Genomic DNA, 17,084 nt, shown 5'->3' with positions numbered 1-17,084 from the left:
ATATGCCTGACTTAATTGCTACCAATTTTAATTGATTATTTTCTATAAATTAAAATATAAAATACATTGCATATGAACATTACCTTTTGGAGGGGGGGGGGGGAAATATGGAATTCATGTATTTGGAAATTCATGTTTCTTCTCAACTTTACTGCATCGAATTTTGGAGGTATTTTCAAAAAAAAAAGCAACACGATTGGGGACGAAAATGAAATCGTTTGTCACTTATTTATTCTTGTATTTTTATTATCTTTCGAGTTCTTTTAGAAAGATTCAATGGAATTCTGACATTGATATTTTTCAGAAGAAGTTTAATGTGAGATACAAAATCTCTTTTTAAAGATATGGACTTCTGGAGTCGTAAGTTATTGTTTTGCTTTGTCGAAATATTAAGTTTATTTGCATGCAAAATAATATTTCTCTCTTTATAATGATTTTATTCATATAACTTAACCAAAATATAAATTTTGTTAAAGTTAATTCAAAATCATAAAAAGGAAGTATTATTGCTTTACCCATGTTTGAATTATAAAATGTTTTTTATTACTATAATCCATGAAGCAGGTGCTTAAAAGCGTCTGTATTTGTGAATTTTATCTCATATGTTTCATTGAGATGACTTGTAGTAGAATTTTTGTCTATTTTATATTTTATTGAACATTTGTTTTATATTTTGATTAAATTATTTTAGGTTGTTTTGACTTTGTTGCATGTTGGGAAAATAAAAAGTTGGGTAATTTATTTTATTGATTAACAATTTTGCTTTCCCGTTAAATAAAACATAAATCTGTTTCTGCTTATTAATAATACTCCGTATTCTTATGGTCCAGAAAAAAAAATTTTTTCTTTATTTTGTAAAATTATGCAATGAAGGTAAATATGTATTATATTAAGCCAGAATACCTTTATATGATATCCTGCATAGTAAAAATATTATACAGTATTTTATATTATAAGAAGATTTCTTGAAAACTACTTTAATGGTGCCCTGTTACATCGCCAAAGATGTCAAGTTGCCATGGTCAAAAATCAAGATGGCTGTTAAGATTAACAATACTTTAAAAAAATTAAAGTTCATGATTAACTGGGTTTTTTTTATTACAATTATTAACTTTATTGATTAACATTGCTTTATCTACTACTTCTTGAACCTTTATAGGCTATAATTGTTCTATCTCTTAACGCCCAAATGAAAGAATTTTTCGAACTGGCTGTGTGAGTAATAGTATTAGACTACACAATGCTGTCACCACATTTCAGGTTTTTCCGGACTATAACTGATGACTCGGCATTGATTCTCCAAATTCATTTTGAACCAGAGACTCTCATAAGACAAATACCATATTAATGACTATTCTTCTATTGGGATTAAAAGGGTTCCAGTCAAGTCAATACTAAAATGCACAGCAGAATTACTCAGATTTTTTTTTAAATCTGCATATTGAATGCTGGAATGTGATTATATATATAACTCCACTGAACCTCTTTAAAAATATATGTCAGTCTGTAATATATTTTTAAATATATTACAGACTGACCACTGTGTAATGTACATAATGAGTACATTACACAGTGGTCAAATATTTTCCCATATTCGTTGAGAAGCTTAAATTCAATGATTCCCTTAATCTTTTAAACATTAACTTATATGTGTATATAGAATAAAACAAAGAATATTGAATGTAATAAAGTTGACTATCTGAAAGTAAAATGCTTCTGCTTCGAGAATAAATATCTTGGATTAATATTTTTCTGATGTGGTCATTTAAGGATTCGTATATTTTTCTATGTCCATGGATTAGCAGCAAAAGAAATGACAAAATGTGAAGAAATAATTTAAACATCCAATACAATTTAAAATATATAATTGAATACACTAAAACCTTAAAAACATTTAATGCTTTAAAATATTCAAAATCCTAAAATTTTAAAGCACATCAAAGAAAAATTTAAAATGCAATTTCATCATCAGACTCCCCCAAAAGTTCGAACAACTGTGGCTACTATACAAAAGGGTTATATAGGATTTCCCATAGTGGATATCATTCATGAATGGTATCATTCTGAATTTTGATATATTTGTAGAGAAATATGGGCATTCAAAGATATGTTTTGGTGTGAGCTGGACTTCAGGGCAGTTTTTCCAATATATGTATGATCTTGTTTATGTTGTCCAAATCTCCATGCTCTTGAAGCAATTTTCTCATTGTGTTTGCATCTGCAAACATGATAATGATATTTAATTGGTCAAGGTCTCTGACTTCTTTAGCCAAAGAATCAGCACATTAGTTTCCCTCATATTTTATATGTGCAGGTATCTATTATAGCACTCAAACTCTTACATTTTTTAAGGCTTATATGAAGATGAAATGAAAAATTTCTGGTCTGAACTAGAGATGACACTGCAAGAGTTATTTTGATAAAGATATTTCAAAATGTCATCTTTGTTTAATGCTTGCATATTTCAAAGAATTCATATTTGGTTGTTTTTATATAGTGCTGTTTTAGTTTTCTTCTTTTGTTTTTAACCGAGTATGGAGAAAACTAAAGTGGGAGCTATGATAAGATATTTTTTTTATATAAAATTCTTATCTCCATTGCATATTAAAACTTAGCTAAATGCTACACTAGCAGGGGGGGGGGAATCATCTACTTTGTTTACAACTGTTAAAACATGGGTTGGAGATTTTAAAAATGGCCATACAAGCGCTCTAGAAGCGGAGTGTTTTCTGGAAGACCAAAATTGACCACTATAGATTAAATCGTTAGAAAAGTTCATAAAAGCATTTTGAATAATTGAAATTTACAGAGGTTACTGAGTCTGTTGATATATCTAATGAATGAGCATATTGTATTTTAATCAACATTTTGGGTTTGAGAAACTTGTCAGCAAGATGGGTGTCTCATTTGCTGACCTTGGATTAAAAACTGCAGCACATGATGATACCTGAAATGATGCTTAGTTCTATATAACTCAAACTCAACAGATTTTTTTGCAGTGTTTCATTATTATTTATAAGACATGGATCCATTATTATTCTCCAGAGACTAAACAGCAATCAAACTAGTGGAATTAAACGTCAAATTAACACCAAAAAAGTGAGCCATCTGTTGGAAAGGTATGGGAACAGTTTTTTGGGGACACTAAGGAAATTGTATTATTAGATTATCTAGAAAAAGGAAGGACTATCAATGCTGAATATTATGCTAATCTTTTGGAAAATTGCATTCAAAAATCAAAGTAAAAAGTCCAGCTCAGGGCAAGAGGAAAGTCATGTTTCTCCAGGACACTGCTTCCATCCACAAAGCTTCATTTTGATGGCAAAACTTCATGAATTGAAGTTTGAAATTCTTCCTTATGCAGCCTATTCTCCTGATATGCCCTCCTAAGTCTATATCTTTTTCCCTGACCTGAAAAAAATATCTGGCTGGTAGGAAAACTCTGTTCTAATACTGAAGTCATCTCAGTGATGAATGCCTATTTTGAGGCCTTAGTTAGATGGAAAGGATAGCCTCTTGCGTGCCTTGGATACTTTCTCTGTAAGAAAAAGACATTGCTGTACCACTGGAGCAAGTGTATATTTTTGACAGGGGGATAATATTGAAAAATAAAGTAACCATTAAACAGATTTTTTTTATATTATCTATTTTCCTTCTTAGGCCAGAAACTTTCCAACCTACTCTCATGCTTCTCATTTTGCAGTCTGCAAACAGAAGTATTGTGGCCTGATTCTGTATTCTAAAATGAAAGCAATACCACGAGAATTTCATTCTTGGTATAAATCACTGTCAAGTTAAAAAAAAGTTTTTAAGAAACTAAATCAGATCAAAACCAGGAAAAATATTTTTTTAATTATTTTTTTAAAGAAATATATTTAAAATGTTACTAAAATTTCTGTTTTTTTTTGCAAAAAAGTTTTTTTTTTTTTTTCAATGATTTGATAAACAGATTATGTGCTGATCTATATGTAAACCAAAGATATAGTTCAATGTAAGAATTTACAATATCTGTAAAATATTATTAATAACACATTTTCTGTGTTTTGGTAGTTTTTTTATTAAAATAAATGCAAACTTTGGATATAAACAAATGATTTTAATTAAATACTTATTACTGATTCAAAAAAAAAGTTGCAGAAGTAATTTACGTTTTTGTAGGTTGAAGTTAATAAATTCTGAAGAATACTTATAACATATATTGTAAATGATCTCTTATACACCGGCTATCATTTAGATGATTCTGAATATGAAAGCAGGAATAGTTAATTTAATATTTAACATTTTATGATAGTTGATAAAATGCAAAGCAATATGTCTTATAGTTATGATTAAATAACTTTTATTTACTTTATTCATTAAGTTGTAATATATATTCCAGTTGTATTTTTTATAAAATATTTGGTATAGGCTTTTCAGTTCTGTAGATGTTACATTACTGTCATTTCAAGAATATAGATTCCAGTAAGAAATCTTAAAGAAACAAAGTCTTCAGGTTCTAGAAATAAAATGAAAAAAATCTAAAGTAGATGTTTTTTACTATTTTTTTTATTTGTGTTGTATAATAATTTAACTCTGAATTCTTTTGTTGAGCTGGATGATTGAAAACAAAACAGCTAATATTATAGTTTAAAATAATTGGATCTCTTTTCTCTGCTACTTTACTGTATCTTATTTAACTTTTATTGCAAAAACTGTTATTTCATTCCTTTTTTTTTATATAAAGTCAATTAAAGCTGAATTTTTTTTCTCTTCATTTGAAATATATTATATATATATATATATATATATATATATATATATATATATATATATATAGTTTAGGCAAATAATTTTAAAAAAAGCAACACAGTTAAGACAAGAACATCTTATTATTAAATTCAGATTTTTGCCTGTTATTTTCTTAATTAATGAATGATACTTTTCTTTGCACTGTAGTACTTCTTATTGATGAAAAGCTTTCTTCATTGATACAGTTTTGTAATTTCTGTTCTTTGATATCTCATAGACATTTGCATTAATTTTTTTGCAATAATTGGATATTGATTGTGCAAAATTAAAATATGAATATTTTGTTTAAAAAATCTCTCTTTTTAGGACCTGATTCTGACTTATCGGTATATGACAAATGTTTGCCTCAAATTCTCCATCCCTCCTTGAATCATATCATAGATTATGAAATTCCAGAAATCAGTGGAATATCTCCTTGTAAGAATTATCCTTTTATCATATTACATTGCATTAAATTTAAATCATTCATTCTTAGCTTGGATTTTGCTGCAATAAAGATTTGATTCATTTTTAATGCACTGCTTCATATTTAATTTGATTTCAATTTCAGAATTCAATACACATACTTCATCTCTGCAAATATTTTTAAATTTCTATCAAGCTCTCATAAAGCTTTAATTATTGTATTTTTATTCTGTATTTCTTAAAACTTAAATGACTTTGTCTTTAAATTCTAGTGCTCTATATTAGAATTTTAGACAATTAAAGTGATTTTATGCATTTCTATTATTCTAATGTACTACATTTGCAGTAAATAAGTATATATCTAGAAATTTTGATAAGAAATGAAAGAATACAAAATACAAGTAAAAAATATGATGTGAAATTATTATCTATTCCTAATGAATTCTAAATGTTCAAATTCGTTGAGAATTATTTAAAAATAATAATAAAGTTTTATTATTTCATTAAAACTATTTATAGATATCAAGGATCATTTTTTAGTGGTATCTATAAAAAATATCAGAGGAAACGATTACAATAATATAAACAAAAGTACTATTTTAAATTACATTTGCATAGTAATGACAGAACTTTCTGATTGGTTAACTACACTTCAATGGGGTGAAATTGTCAAGTTACTAATGAAAACAAGGTCCGGTTCTGGAGGTGGGATCCTCCAAAAATTTTTCTTTGCAATATCTCTTGAAATGGAAAGTAGGGATAGAAGATTAATGATGATGTACTTAGGAATTAGTAATATGGTTAAAATTTTCAAAAATGAGATCCGTAATATGAAGCAAAAAATTTTGAAATCAGTAATATGATTGCAGTTTGGGAACTTAGTCAGGATTTTATCCCCATAGGGAATGTATAGTTAAGCAATGCTTATTATTATTATTTCTCAGAAAATTGTGAATAACAAGGCCAGGAGGCCATTGGTGATGAATCTAAGAATCATTAGCTTTCATACCAAATAAAAATTCTCAAAATAAGTTCTGAAGTTACAACTGGGGAACTGTGTCATGGATATTCTTCATAGGAAATATGAAGTAATGTTTTTTTCAATTTCTTTGTAAAAAGGAATAAGTGTATGGATAAGGGGCAGGAGATCATTGATGATATATCTAGGCATCGTAAGGTTTCATATGAAATTAAAATTTCGAAATTTCTTCAATGATTTGTGGTTGGCAAACTCTGCTGCAGGCTGTCCCTTCATATATCGAGAAGTTATGAACTTTCATATGAAATAAAAAATTAACAAAATCAAACCAGTATTTAGATTTGGACACCTGGTTCCTTGTTTTTTCCATAGTATTTTAAATATATAGATTAAAATGATTATTTATAAATTCTTTAATTAGAGATAACTTTTTCAATTATTAATTATTAATCAATTATGTTAGTAAAAAAAAATAAGAATTTAGATGATCATTTGAAAGTTTCTGCAACTTCTTGATTATGTAACTGAGCTCATTATTCATAGAATTAAAAATAATTTTTTAATCTTCCTTATTAAATTTTATATTAATTGATATGATTCTTGCTAACTGATGCTTAGTTTTTATTATTTATTTCCTGGAGTAGGAAATTCAATATTGTATTGTATAAGACTTTTTATATATTGTATGAAGTTTAAATGTTTTTATGTATTTTAATTATATATTTAACATGATCAATTTTTGATTTTTCAAATATTATTGAATGTTAAAGTTGTTTCTTATAAAAGGTAAAATAAGATTAAATGAAAGTTTCACTTTCTATGTAAATAAGTAAAGGAATATTATGTGGTTTAGGTTTCAAAGGTGTGTACATAAATAACCTAAAATTTTAGAATCTATCTCTTAATATTTTATTTTAAAAAAATACAGCAAAAATAAATTAAGCTGCTTGCTTTGTATCTTGCTATTTAATTGTGTAGTTATTAAGAATATTGTGCATGTTTGATTTGTTCTATATGCAATTATCTTTGCTAATAATATTCTTCTTCTTAGGTATGAATGTCAAATCAGATGGCAATCATACAACTACAATAAATGTATACAGAGTGAATTATGGTGGTCTCATAATAACTCTAATGTTCTTCACTCTCATTATGATAATATTTTTATATCTGTGGAAAGGTAAATAATCATAAAATATTATGAGTTTAATTCTTTAATATCTATTATGCTTATTGAATTGCTAAAACCAAATGAACATCTATCTATTATTTTTATTTAATAATTATTATTATGTTTTCTTTTAAATTTTAGGTCATAAAATCAGAATTTTAAAGCCCCCAGCTCCAGTAGTGTATTATTTGGCTAAGGTACACTTTAAGAATTCTTTACACTATTGTATGTATAATATGATTGTATTTGTAAAAAGTCATTACCCATATTTTATTGAAGGAAGAATAATTTTTTTTTCTTGCATTAAATTTTCAAATTATACTTGGCATTATTCATAGAAAGATTAAAAATACATTATCTATTTTTTGATTTATACAAACGCTTGGCATTGATATTTTGATTATATAAAATTTTTGCTATATGTAAGTCATATTGATCAATTTTATCATAAATAACTATTGCCAATCAATATTATCAATTTCTTATCATCCTTCTGTTTGACTTAAAAGTCAAATGAATTTCAAAAATTATTATATTAATAAATACCTCAATAATACATATTCAGTAAAATAAATTGGAAAATAAGTATGTGTTACTAATTATTCTTTTCAGTTATAAATTGCAAATATTAAATTTCTTAATGATAGCACTACTGATATATTTTCTTTCTTAAAAAATTAGACTGCCTATAAACAAGAACATGCTCAGTTATGTATGATACTGATTGAAAAAGAAGATTATGATGTAAATTATACTAATTCGGATTTACAATTTTCAGTATTTTTAGTAAGTATTATCATTGTATTTTAAATTTTCATATAATTAGGTTTGTTTATGAATTTTTTTGTAAACAAATTCATTTTCCAATTTGAAGAATTCATTTCTGGTTTTATATCTGGAAGACATGAAATTTTTGCAAATTTATTAAATTAATTTTCTTGTCATTATTTTACCCCTGGGGAAATCTGCCCTCTCCCAAGATGTTTTTTTTTATAGTTAATTGTACTGTTTATTTCTTAATTTTTCATCTAAATTCTGTAATATTTTGGTTGTTTTTCCTTGTAATCCCTTGAAATATTCTTTGCCTTCAGTAATCTTTTTTGACTCTGAATTGCAATTATAATTTGAGTCTGCATGTATTAATTATAATATTTTACATGATAATTCAAAATCATTCTAACAGTCAGTACTTTCAAACCAACACTTAAAAATATTTTGCCATTTTTTTCAATCAAATTAATTTTATCACATCTTAAATGTGTGGATTTTTAAAAAGACTGTTATAAATACAATTTGACACTTATAAAGATCTTTTCTAAATCAAGCAGTTTAGAAACAATAATACATCTTTTATTCTTTTCTAAGTTTTGCAATTTGTTTTTACTAGTTTGAAAACTGAATGAATGATTTGAAAATGTTAAAATAAATATAAAACTGTTTTATTTTGAGAGCTTTAATTATTTAAATATATAAATAAAGATTTACATTTTCATTTTTTCTGATTTCAGTTATATTTATCTTGAAGATTATGCAAAAAATTTACATGTGGGAATAAATATTTATAACATGCTCTTTAAAAAATATCTTTTACTTTTTCAGTGTGCTTGCTTTAGTGGTAATGCAGATTTAATAACATTCCTGATCAAAAGAGGTGAAATATGAATTATCTTTTAATTCCAATCATTCAAAAATGTGGAGAAAAAAATCAAATTGTAAAATGCAGATTATTGATTAAAAATCTTTATTTCCTGCAGGTGCAGATGTACATAGTGTGTCAAAATATGGAGATTCTGCCCTTTATTTTGCTGTGTATGGATTAAATACAAAAGTATCAGATTTCAGATACTTAGATATCTTATTAGATGCTGGTATGGAAGTATTTTACCTTTTTTCTGCAACTTGGTTTTTAATGATTATTACATTTTCTCAAAATTAATTTTCATAAAATTTTGTCATATGGAATGTGCATTATAATCTAAATAAATAAAACTGAAATGTAATTTTTTGTTTCTTTGTAGCAATCTAAACTACCAAATAGGGTTTTTTTTTTTTTTTTTTTTTTTCAAATTTATCTTGTAAATACTATAAGAATTTGTCGAAGGCTTTGTTATTATTAATTTAAAAACTAAATTTCTTATTCTTTGAAAAATATTTTATCATGTATGCACAATACCATGCATACAAATAACATGTTGCTATTATTTAGTAAAATAATTTAAAACAGAAAATTTGGGAAATATATTTAAATAAGATTTATTTTTCCTTACTTTTACAGAAAATGTTTCTTTAACCTTAAAAATTAGTTTAAAATATTCTTAACAAGAATTTAGTTGCTTGTTTTTTACAAAACTACAGATTGAAATTCACTGTTGAAGTAGCTGATTTTATATTCCATATTGCAAATACATATTTAAGTTGCCAAAGATTGTTTAATGGAATTTTTTTTTTTTTTTTTACCTTTCTTTAAATTTATAAATAGTTTATTTTTAAAAATTAACATTTTGCTTTTAACTTTAATTACAATTTGTTGCTGCAGATATAAAATCGTTTAATATTAAAATTCTTTGATAAAAAGCATTTTCTCATTCTTTATTTAAATATGTAGTTGCAGATCATACAAAGATTTTATTTTAATATTTTATAGAAAAAAAAATTATTAAAATGTTATATAAGTTTAAAAAAGCATTTGTTTACAGACTCATTGATATTCTGTTGAATAGTAATATTAAATTTGTTTTTATTTTCTTGCATGTAATGTATACAGCTTTTTACATTTTTCAACATCTGGTTTTTTATAAGTTTGATCTTATATATATATATGTGTGTGTGTGTCATGTTATGCTTCGAATTTCTCTAGATCTTGTGATAGGTAAATAGTTGATATTTCATTAATAATAATAATAAAAAAAAACCATGAAAATTTCATCCAAAGCAGCACTGATTATATCAGGCTATACAATTTAACAAATGATACATGAAGCTAACTGTCTGCTTACATTTTCATCTTACTGATGTGTGTTTCAATATAATTCTTATTGTATTGTTTCAGTATCTTTCTTATTGTATTTCTTTTAAAATATTTAATTTTGAATAAATGTTTTTAGATTAGTGAATGGTATGCAAGTAAATATTTCCCCATTATAAATTAAAGAAATGCAAAATTTAAGTTTAATTTCATTGCATAATAAATATTTTTTGTATGTTTTAAATTTATCTATGAGTTCCATCTTTAATGTGTGGATTTAGCATGTAATTTTTAAAAATAAAACTTTTCATTATTAAATGTTATTACATTCTTCTTATATAAAGAAGCATATCATCATTATTATTTACTAGATAATTCAGAAAAAAATTAGAAATGCCTTTTTAATAAGTGTATTTTACTTTTCATTTTGTTGAAGATTTCCCTATGGGTAGGGGTAGATTAAACTCTAAAGGCACAATGCAAGTTTCAGGGCCTACTTTCCTGTTTTGAAATTTTTAAAAACATATTTTTCTATTGATTTTTATTTAAAATGTACATAAGTTGCTTTTAAAGAACAGATATGATAAACTGAAATAATAAGTATTTCTTTTCAGATCACCTTCAAGGCAGTTTTAATATCATGCATATGAAAATTTCAAATATATAAATAAACTTAAACAAAGTGGAAAAAATTATAAAACTTTTTTAATGCATGATGAATACTGAAACACAGAGTTATTAGACTGTTGACTTATAAATTCAGATCAGCCAACAGGAAAAAAATGAAAAGAATGCATTGATCTGCAAGCAATTCTAAAAAAGGTCTTTAGAACAGTGTTCTAAAATTTGATTTTCATTTGAATATGTTTAAGTACATGATCCTCTTAGATTAAATGAAATCAAAAAATTAGGTAATACATAAATTATTGCAATTTTTTTTTTTTTTTAATGCATTAGAGTTTTCTAAAATTGTAGATCCCCTATGTCGTTGTCTATTTGACTTATTCGATTATGAAAAACCTATCTGTATGTGAATGAAAATTGGAAACTTATCTGACAGCATTAATTACAGATGATATTTTAACAAAGCTGGATAACTGCAGCTTGCTTTTTGGCTTATCTATATTCATTTATTATCAATTTTGAATTCTGCCATTCACAATTTTAAAATACTGATATTTGAAGCTGAGAAAAAAAAACTTTATATAAATTGACTGTATAAGTAAAATTTCAAAATATATTTAAATAAGTGGCTTATATAAGTGGTTCGATTAACTTTGGAAGGAATATTATACATCTAATTTTTATATGATTATACTAAATGTTACTAATTTAAATCTTTTATTGATCTCGTATTATCTGAAACTAGAACTAAATTTATGTTTTGAAAATATAATATACTATAATCATTTATATTATCTTTTTTTTTAATTATGTTTAGGTTGTGATATTAATTGTCAAAACAACAATGGCTTTACACCTCTGCACCTTGCCAGTTCAAGAGGAAATCTGTGTCTTGTACAGTATCTTTTATTAAAGGGTAATTATTTTTTTCCTAATGATGATTTTATTCTTCATTCTATGTTGAAATTGTGGTATTTCTTCGTAAAAAGAACAACACTTTTTTAAACAGTAGATTGAGGAGAATTAATGATCATATTCCCCCACATATTACTAATAAAAATGATTGTGGTACACAATCTAATGCTCTTGATTGGCAGGATAAAGAATCCCTTGAAAGTATCCAAAATTACTTTTATCATCAATGGATTAGTAAAATGACAAAAATAAATAAAAGACCAGGCTTATTGTGCAATGTCCCTCTTACTATTTTTGATAAATTTTAATTTACTTCTTATTGAACAAATATACAGACATAGGGGAGTGTGGGGCTAGTTGTAACATGAAATTTATGCAGAAGTTTTTAAAATTTTTAATCAGAATTTCTGACAGGCCTATTATTATATTACATCAGTGTACATCTAAGAACTGACTCAGGTGAGAGAAGTTGTGGACATATGCTCCAGCTTATCTGGTTAAAGGGAAAAGTATTTTAACAACTTTGACTTAAGATTAGTTAGCTGATCTTTTCAAAAATATTTTGTGCTTATTTATTTTGCCTTGTTTTTTTACTTATTAAAACTTAATATATTAAGTTTAAAAAAAGCAGACTCTCCTTTTTTTTTTTTTAAATAGACAATATTTTCTTTTATTAATCAACAAAGATTTCAAAAATTGGGGGATCGGGCAAGTTATAACATTACAAACTACAAAATTTATGTTGTTTATTATTATTATTCACACATAGTTTCACTTTCTGCTTTAAATGTTTATTCAGATATCTTCTTATTAATCTTCAAAAATTAGATAAATTATAAAAATTAGATGTGAGTAGCAGTTTGTAAGTCAAAAAATAAAATAATTAAAAGTTTAGAGATTTTATTTTATTTAACAAAAAAGGCAGTATATCTAGAAAAAAAAAATAGTCTTTTTTAAAAACATTTAAAAGTAATCTTTTAATCTTTTAGGCAAAAAAAATTCTTTTTATGAAAGGTTCCTGTCTTCCCCCGTCATATATTCCTCTTTCAGGAAAAGAAGCACAAATCTACAGTTTTGATATAAGGATCAAAAACAAATTTTATCCATTTTGCTTACTGTGTTTTATTTTAATACATAAAGGTACTTTTTAATTGATTGAGGTAAAAAACATTTAATATTCATCAAAATCATTTGAAGAAAACAAAGCAAAATTTTGAATGAATTGCTTAATTCTTTAATAAAATTTTTGAAAATTGTATAAGCTCTTTTAAAACCAAAATCTTCATCAAGGGGGGGAAAAATGATTTTTAAATACTAGAAAATTTCTAATGAGAAACCTAGCTTTCCTTATTTTGATTCTTTCTTGATTTGATATGAAGTAATTCTGAAAATATCTACCTTGGATACCTTAAGGATACTTATACTGTATTTCCCTGATTATAAAAATGACATTGATAAAATTTTGTCTATTTGTAAAAAAAAAAAAAAAAAAACTAGCTAGATGAATAATTTAGTTTCTACACTAATATTGCAGATTTATTCAAATTTGTAAATGAAAGATGCACTTTACATAAGCATATATAAACTAAAATTCTGCAAGAAAAAATAATATTTACAAAGATTATTGCACATTTTGGAATTAAATACTTTTAAATATATTCAATATATATCTTTAAATTCTAAAATCCAGTTGTTTGTATATTTGATTTGATTTATAAATTTTTTTTCAATTTATTGAATCTCACATTTGAAAAATAATTCTCATTTAGGTGCTGATCCAACTATATCAACAGCTGAATCTATTTTACCATATGAAATAGCTGCAATGGAAGGCAAGGATATATTTTTTGTATAATTAATTTTTAATCAATTAATGAACTGCTACATATTTCTGAGGAATATAGTTTCAATGCAACAGTGTTCATATACTGTTAAGGATTCATGTATTGCTTTTAGCAATTTTAATGACATTTTGGAAAATAGTTTTATCTTGTATTAATTACTGGTAACATTCTACCTAAGAAAAAAATGTACAATAGCATAAAAAGATATAGTTAGAAACTTTCAGAAAAGAAATAAAAATTGTAAATATAACAACAATAATAACTAACAGTATTTTTTATTACAAAAATAAAAATAAACAACATATATGTGAAATTTATCCCAATTTTTGTTTATCTCTATTTTGCTACGGGGAAAAGAAAAACTGAAAAGGCTTACTGAATTTGAAATTTTAAATTGTAATAGAATATCATTCCAACAATTAAAAATAATCACACTGCACATTAAGAAACTAATGATAGAAAGTTTCTTAATTTTATTAGTTTATACATCTTGTATTTTCAAAATCAAAATACTTTAAGCTCTTTTACATATAAAAATATTAATTAACTATTTAATTATATATCATGATACCTTCTATATGTTTCAGTAATTAAAAGCAAGTTTGAAGCACTTTCAACATACACTGATTACAGTTCTCATATCAGTTGAAGATTACATGATGTAACTTCTACACATAAGAAAATAAATTTATTTTAAATGTTAGCTTTGGGTGCAATACCTATGTACATGTAAAAAAATATATTTCATTCACTCACACCCATATTAATATTTAAAAAAATACTGTTGTATAAACAAACTATATTATTTATATGGATAAAAATATTTTTAATAATTATAATTTTATTTGTATAACATACATTTGTATATACAATATACAAAATATTCTCATCACCCATGATTTCATTTTTACTTTAAAATTTTCAAAACATCTAGTGATTTTTGAAGGTTAGATTCTCAGAAAACTACAGATTATATCAGTTATAAAATATATATATATATATCTTGTAAGTCCTTAATAATTTTTAAATGATTCAGTATATATTTTTTATTTAAAAGAAATGGTAGTTATTAGAATAAAATATTTTTTTTTTTTTAATATGAGAACATTTGATTAACTAATTTTTACTAACTATAAATAATTAGCCATGTTATATCACTCCCCTATGGGAAAAGAGAGACAAACAGTTATGTAAGAAAAAGGTTTCTGATCCAATAAAATTGTGTATTGGCAGGAGCTTTAGGGAAAACGAAAAATGAGTTTAAATCTGAATTTAACTGCACATATTTAAAGAGTCATAAATCATTTAACCGATAAAATATAATAGTATTGCCAAGTAAAGTGTCATCATTTGTGTCAAGGCATTTGATAAACTATTTAATTGTCTTGAAATTTTATTTATGCTTTATAGAACTTTGTCTATAATTTAAAAAAAAAAAAAAAAATCTATTACATACTTAAGATTTCTATAATGTTTAAATTATTTGCAGGTTTTACTCATTTATATTGATTTTTTGTGCTTATTTTTTTGGTTTTACTGCCTGTACTTTTCATTTCCAATCCCATATTGTTGTATAAAAAATGCTTCTTTATATATATATTTTACTTACCTTTAAAGTTTGGCCCATAAATTTAGAGACAACCCACTAGAAACTAAATTCTTTTAAATAATATTATCAATATAATATCAATCTAAATAACTTGCAAGCCTTTTTATGTTACTACTCCAACAAAATTCGAACTGAGTGAGAAAAATTTTTAACTTAGTAAACTCAATACATCATAACTCTCTAAAAACATTTTATATCTCTTGGGTAATGTTACATTTAATTTTTTTTCTAACTTTAATTGCCATATAACATTTATTTAAAAATGGGGGGGGGTAGTCATTTTCAAAATAAATAAAACCATGTGTAACAAACCATACAGACAAAAATAGTTTTCTTTCAAATACATTAGTTGTAAATCTGTCTAATTATGTAAAGTGCACAATTTATAGTATGACTAATAATGTAAATTTTCAAATGTTGTCTAATTTTTCTCTCCTTGACAATTTCATTGTACCTGGGCACAAGCAATAAATAATTAAATAGATTACTTTTTATTTATATAGAATATATTTTTTAAATTTATGAAAAAATAATTTTTAATGATGTAACTATTCATTTTGTAAAAATGAATTATTTTACTTTTGAAATTATTTATCATTGTGGACTTGTTGGATTGTACTGAGGATTTATACAAAAGTGCTGAGCAGCCATACTATTAATAGAAAATAGTATATATTTTCTGCAACTGTGATAATCTATAATTAGAAATGTGCCATAGAAGAATTCCTGTTCATCTATAAAACAAAAAGTAAAATACCACAGAAAATAAAGCTGGCATAAATCGAAAGCAGGACAACAAATGAAGGGGGGGGGATGTGCTAGCTTTGGAGAGATTAACTATCGTCATTGGTGTCTGAAGATTTTTTTTATAGTGACTTGATTAGAAAATATTCCACCTTTTTACCTACTTGGCAATATTTTCTTTCTTAAGGAAACATGTTTGAAAGTCTGAGGATTTTAAAGATTTTACTTCAACATCTGTAGGTTTTGAATTTTGGGTAAATTTTTGAAGAAAAAATTGCATTTTTGTCTGATATTCAGAAATATATAAAAGTTATTGCATGCGATAATTATAGCTTCATTTTTGGAAGTTTTTAAAAACAGATCTGAAATGTGTATATATTTTAATGAGTTTCAATATTACTTCAATGAATTATATCATAATATATGCAAATACTGAACAATTTAATTTTCCATTTGTTAGAAATTTAGTAGCTAATGCATGTTTCATTTATTTTTTAGTAATTTTTATTTATTTATTTATAGGTCATGAAGAAATTGCAATGTATTTGAAAAAGAAGATGGCATAAGTAGAAAGAAGATAAAAATTAAACGTATCAAAAAATATAATCTCATGTTATCACTTTTTTATATGTTTATTAATTATAATGAATAAAGCAATTGTTGAATATTTTATGAATTATCAGAAAACTCTCATCAAAACTTCATCCAATAGTTCAATTCATTTCCTTCCATTGTTCATTCTTGAACTATAGAAGGGAAGGGATGCAAATTTTGGAAGGATTCTATTTTCCTTAGTTAATAATTTTATTAAACATGAAATAAGGCATGCAGACACGCACAAAAACAAATGTTTTAATCATAAATATTAAGGTTGAATTAAATGCTAGAACTCTTTCAATACTTTCTTAAAAAATTGTATGAATAACTTATTTTTTAAAAATAAATCTGTGCTAACAGAAATTTTATTATATAATTCAAATGGAAGAAAATGTTTTAAAGAAATATTGAAAGGATTTTATATAATTCAGGAATGATCACTA

At 24.9% G+C, this 17,084-nt stretch overlaps 1 protein-coding gene across 1 annotated transcript; it reads left to right on the top strand.

Moving 5' to 3' along the window:
- The first annotated feature begins 167 nt into the window (after positions 1-167).
- Positions 168-16,634, top strand: LOC129957457 (putative ankyrin repeat protein RF_0381). The gene is made up of 10 exons (XM_056069772.1): positions 168-360; positions 5,095-5,205; positions 7,224-7,352; positions 7,485-7,540; positions 8,025-8,129; positions 8,943-8,994; positions 9,098-9,211; positions 11,750-11,848; positions 13,617-13,679; positions 16,567-16,634. Exons 1-10 carry the CDS (start codon positions 345-347, stop codon positions 16,608-16,610), a joined length of 789 nt encoding a protein of 262 aa, XP_055925747.1. The 5' UTR covers positions 168-344; the 3' UTR covers positions 16,611-16,634.
- The last annotated feature ends 450 nt before the right edge of the window (positions 16,635-17,084 follow it).

This window comes from Argiope bruennichi, chromosome 11 (genome assembly GCF_947563725.1).
Source record: "Argiope bruennichi chromosome 11, qqArgBrue1.1, whole genome shotgun sequence".
Lineage (NCBI taxonomy): Eukaryota > Metazoa > Arthropoda > Arachnida > Araneae > Araneidae > Argiope > Argiope bruennichi.
The sequence above is the reverse complement of the archived record's forward strand: the minus strand, read 5'-3'. Positions and strand labels throughout refer to the sequence as shown.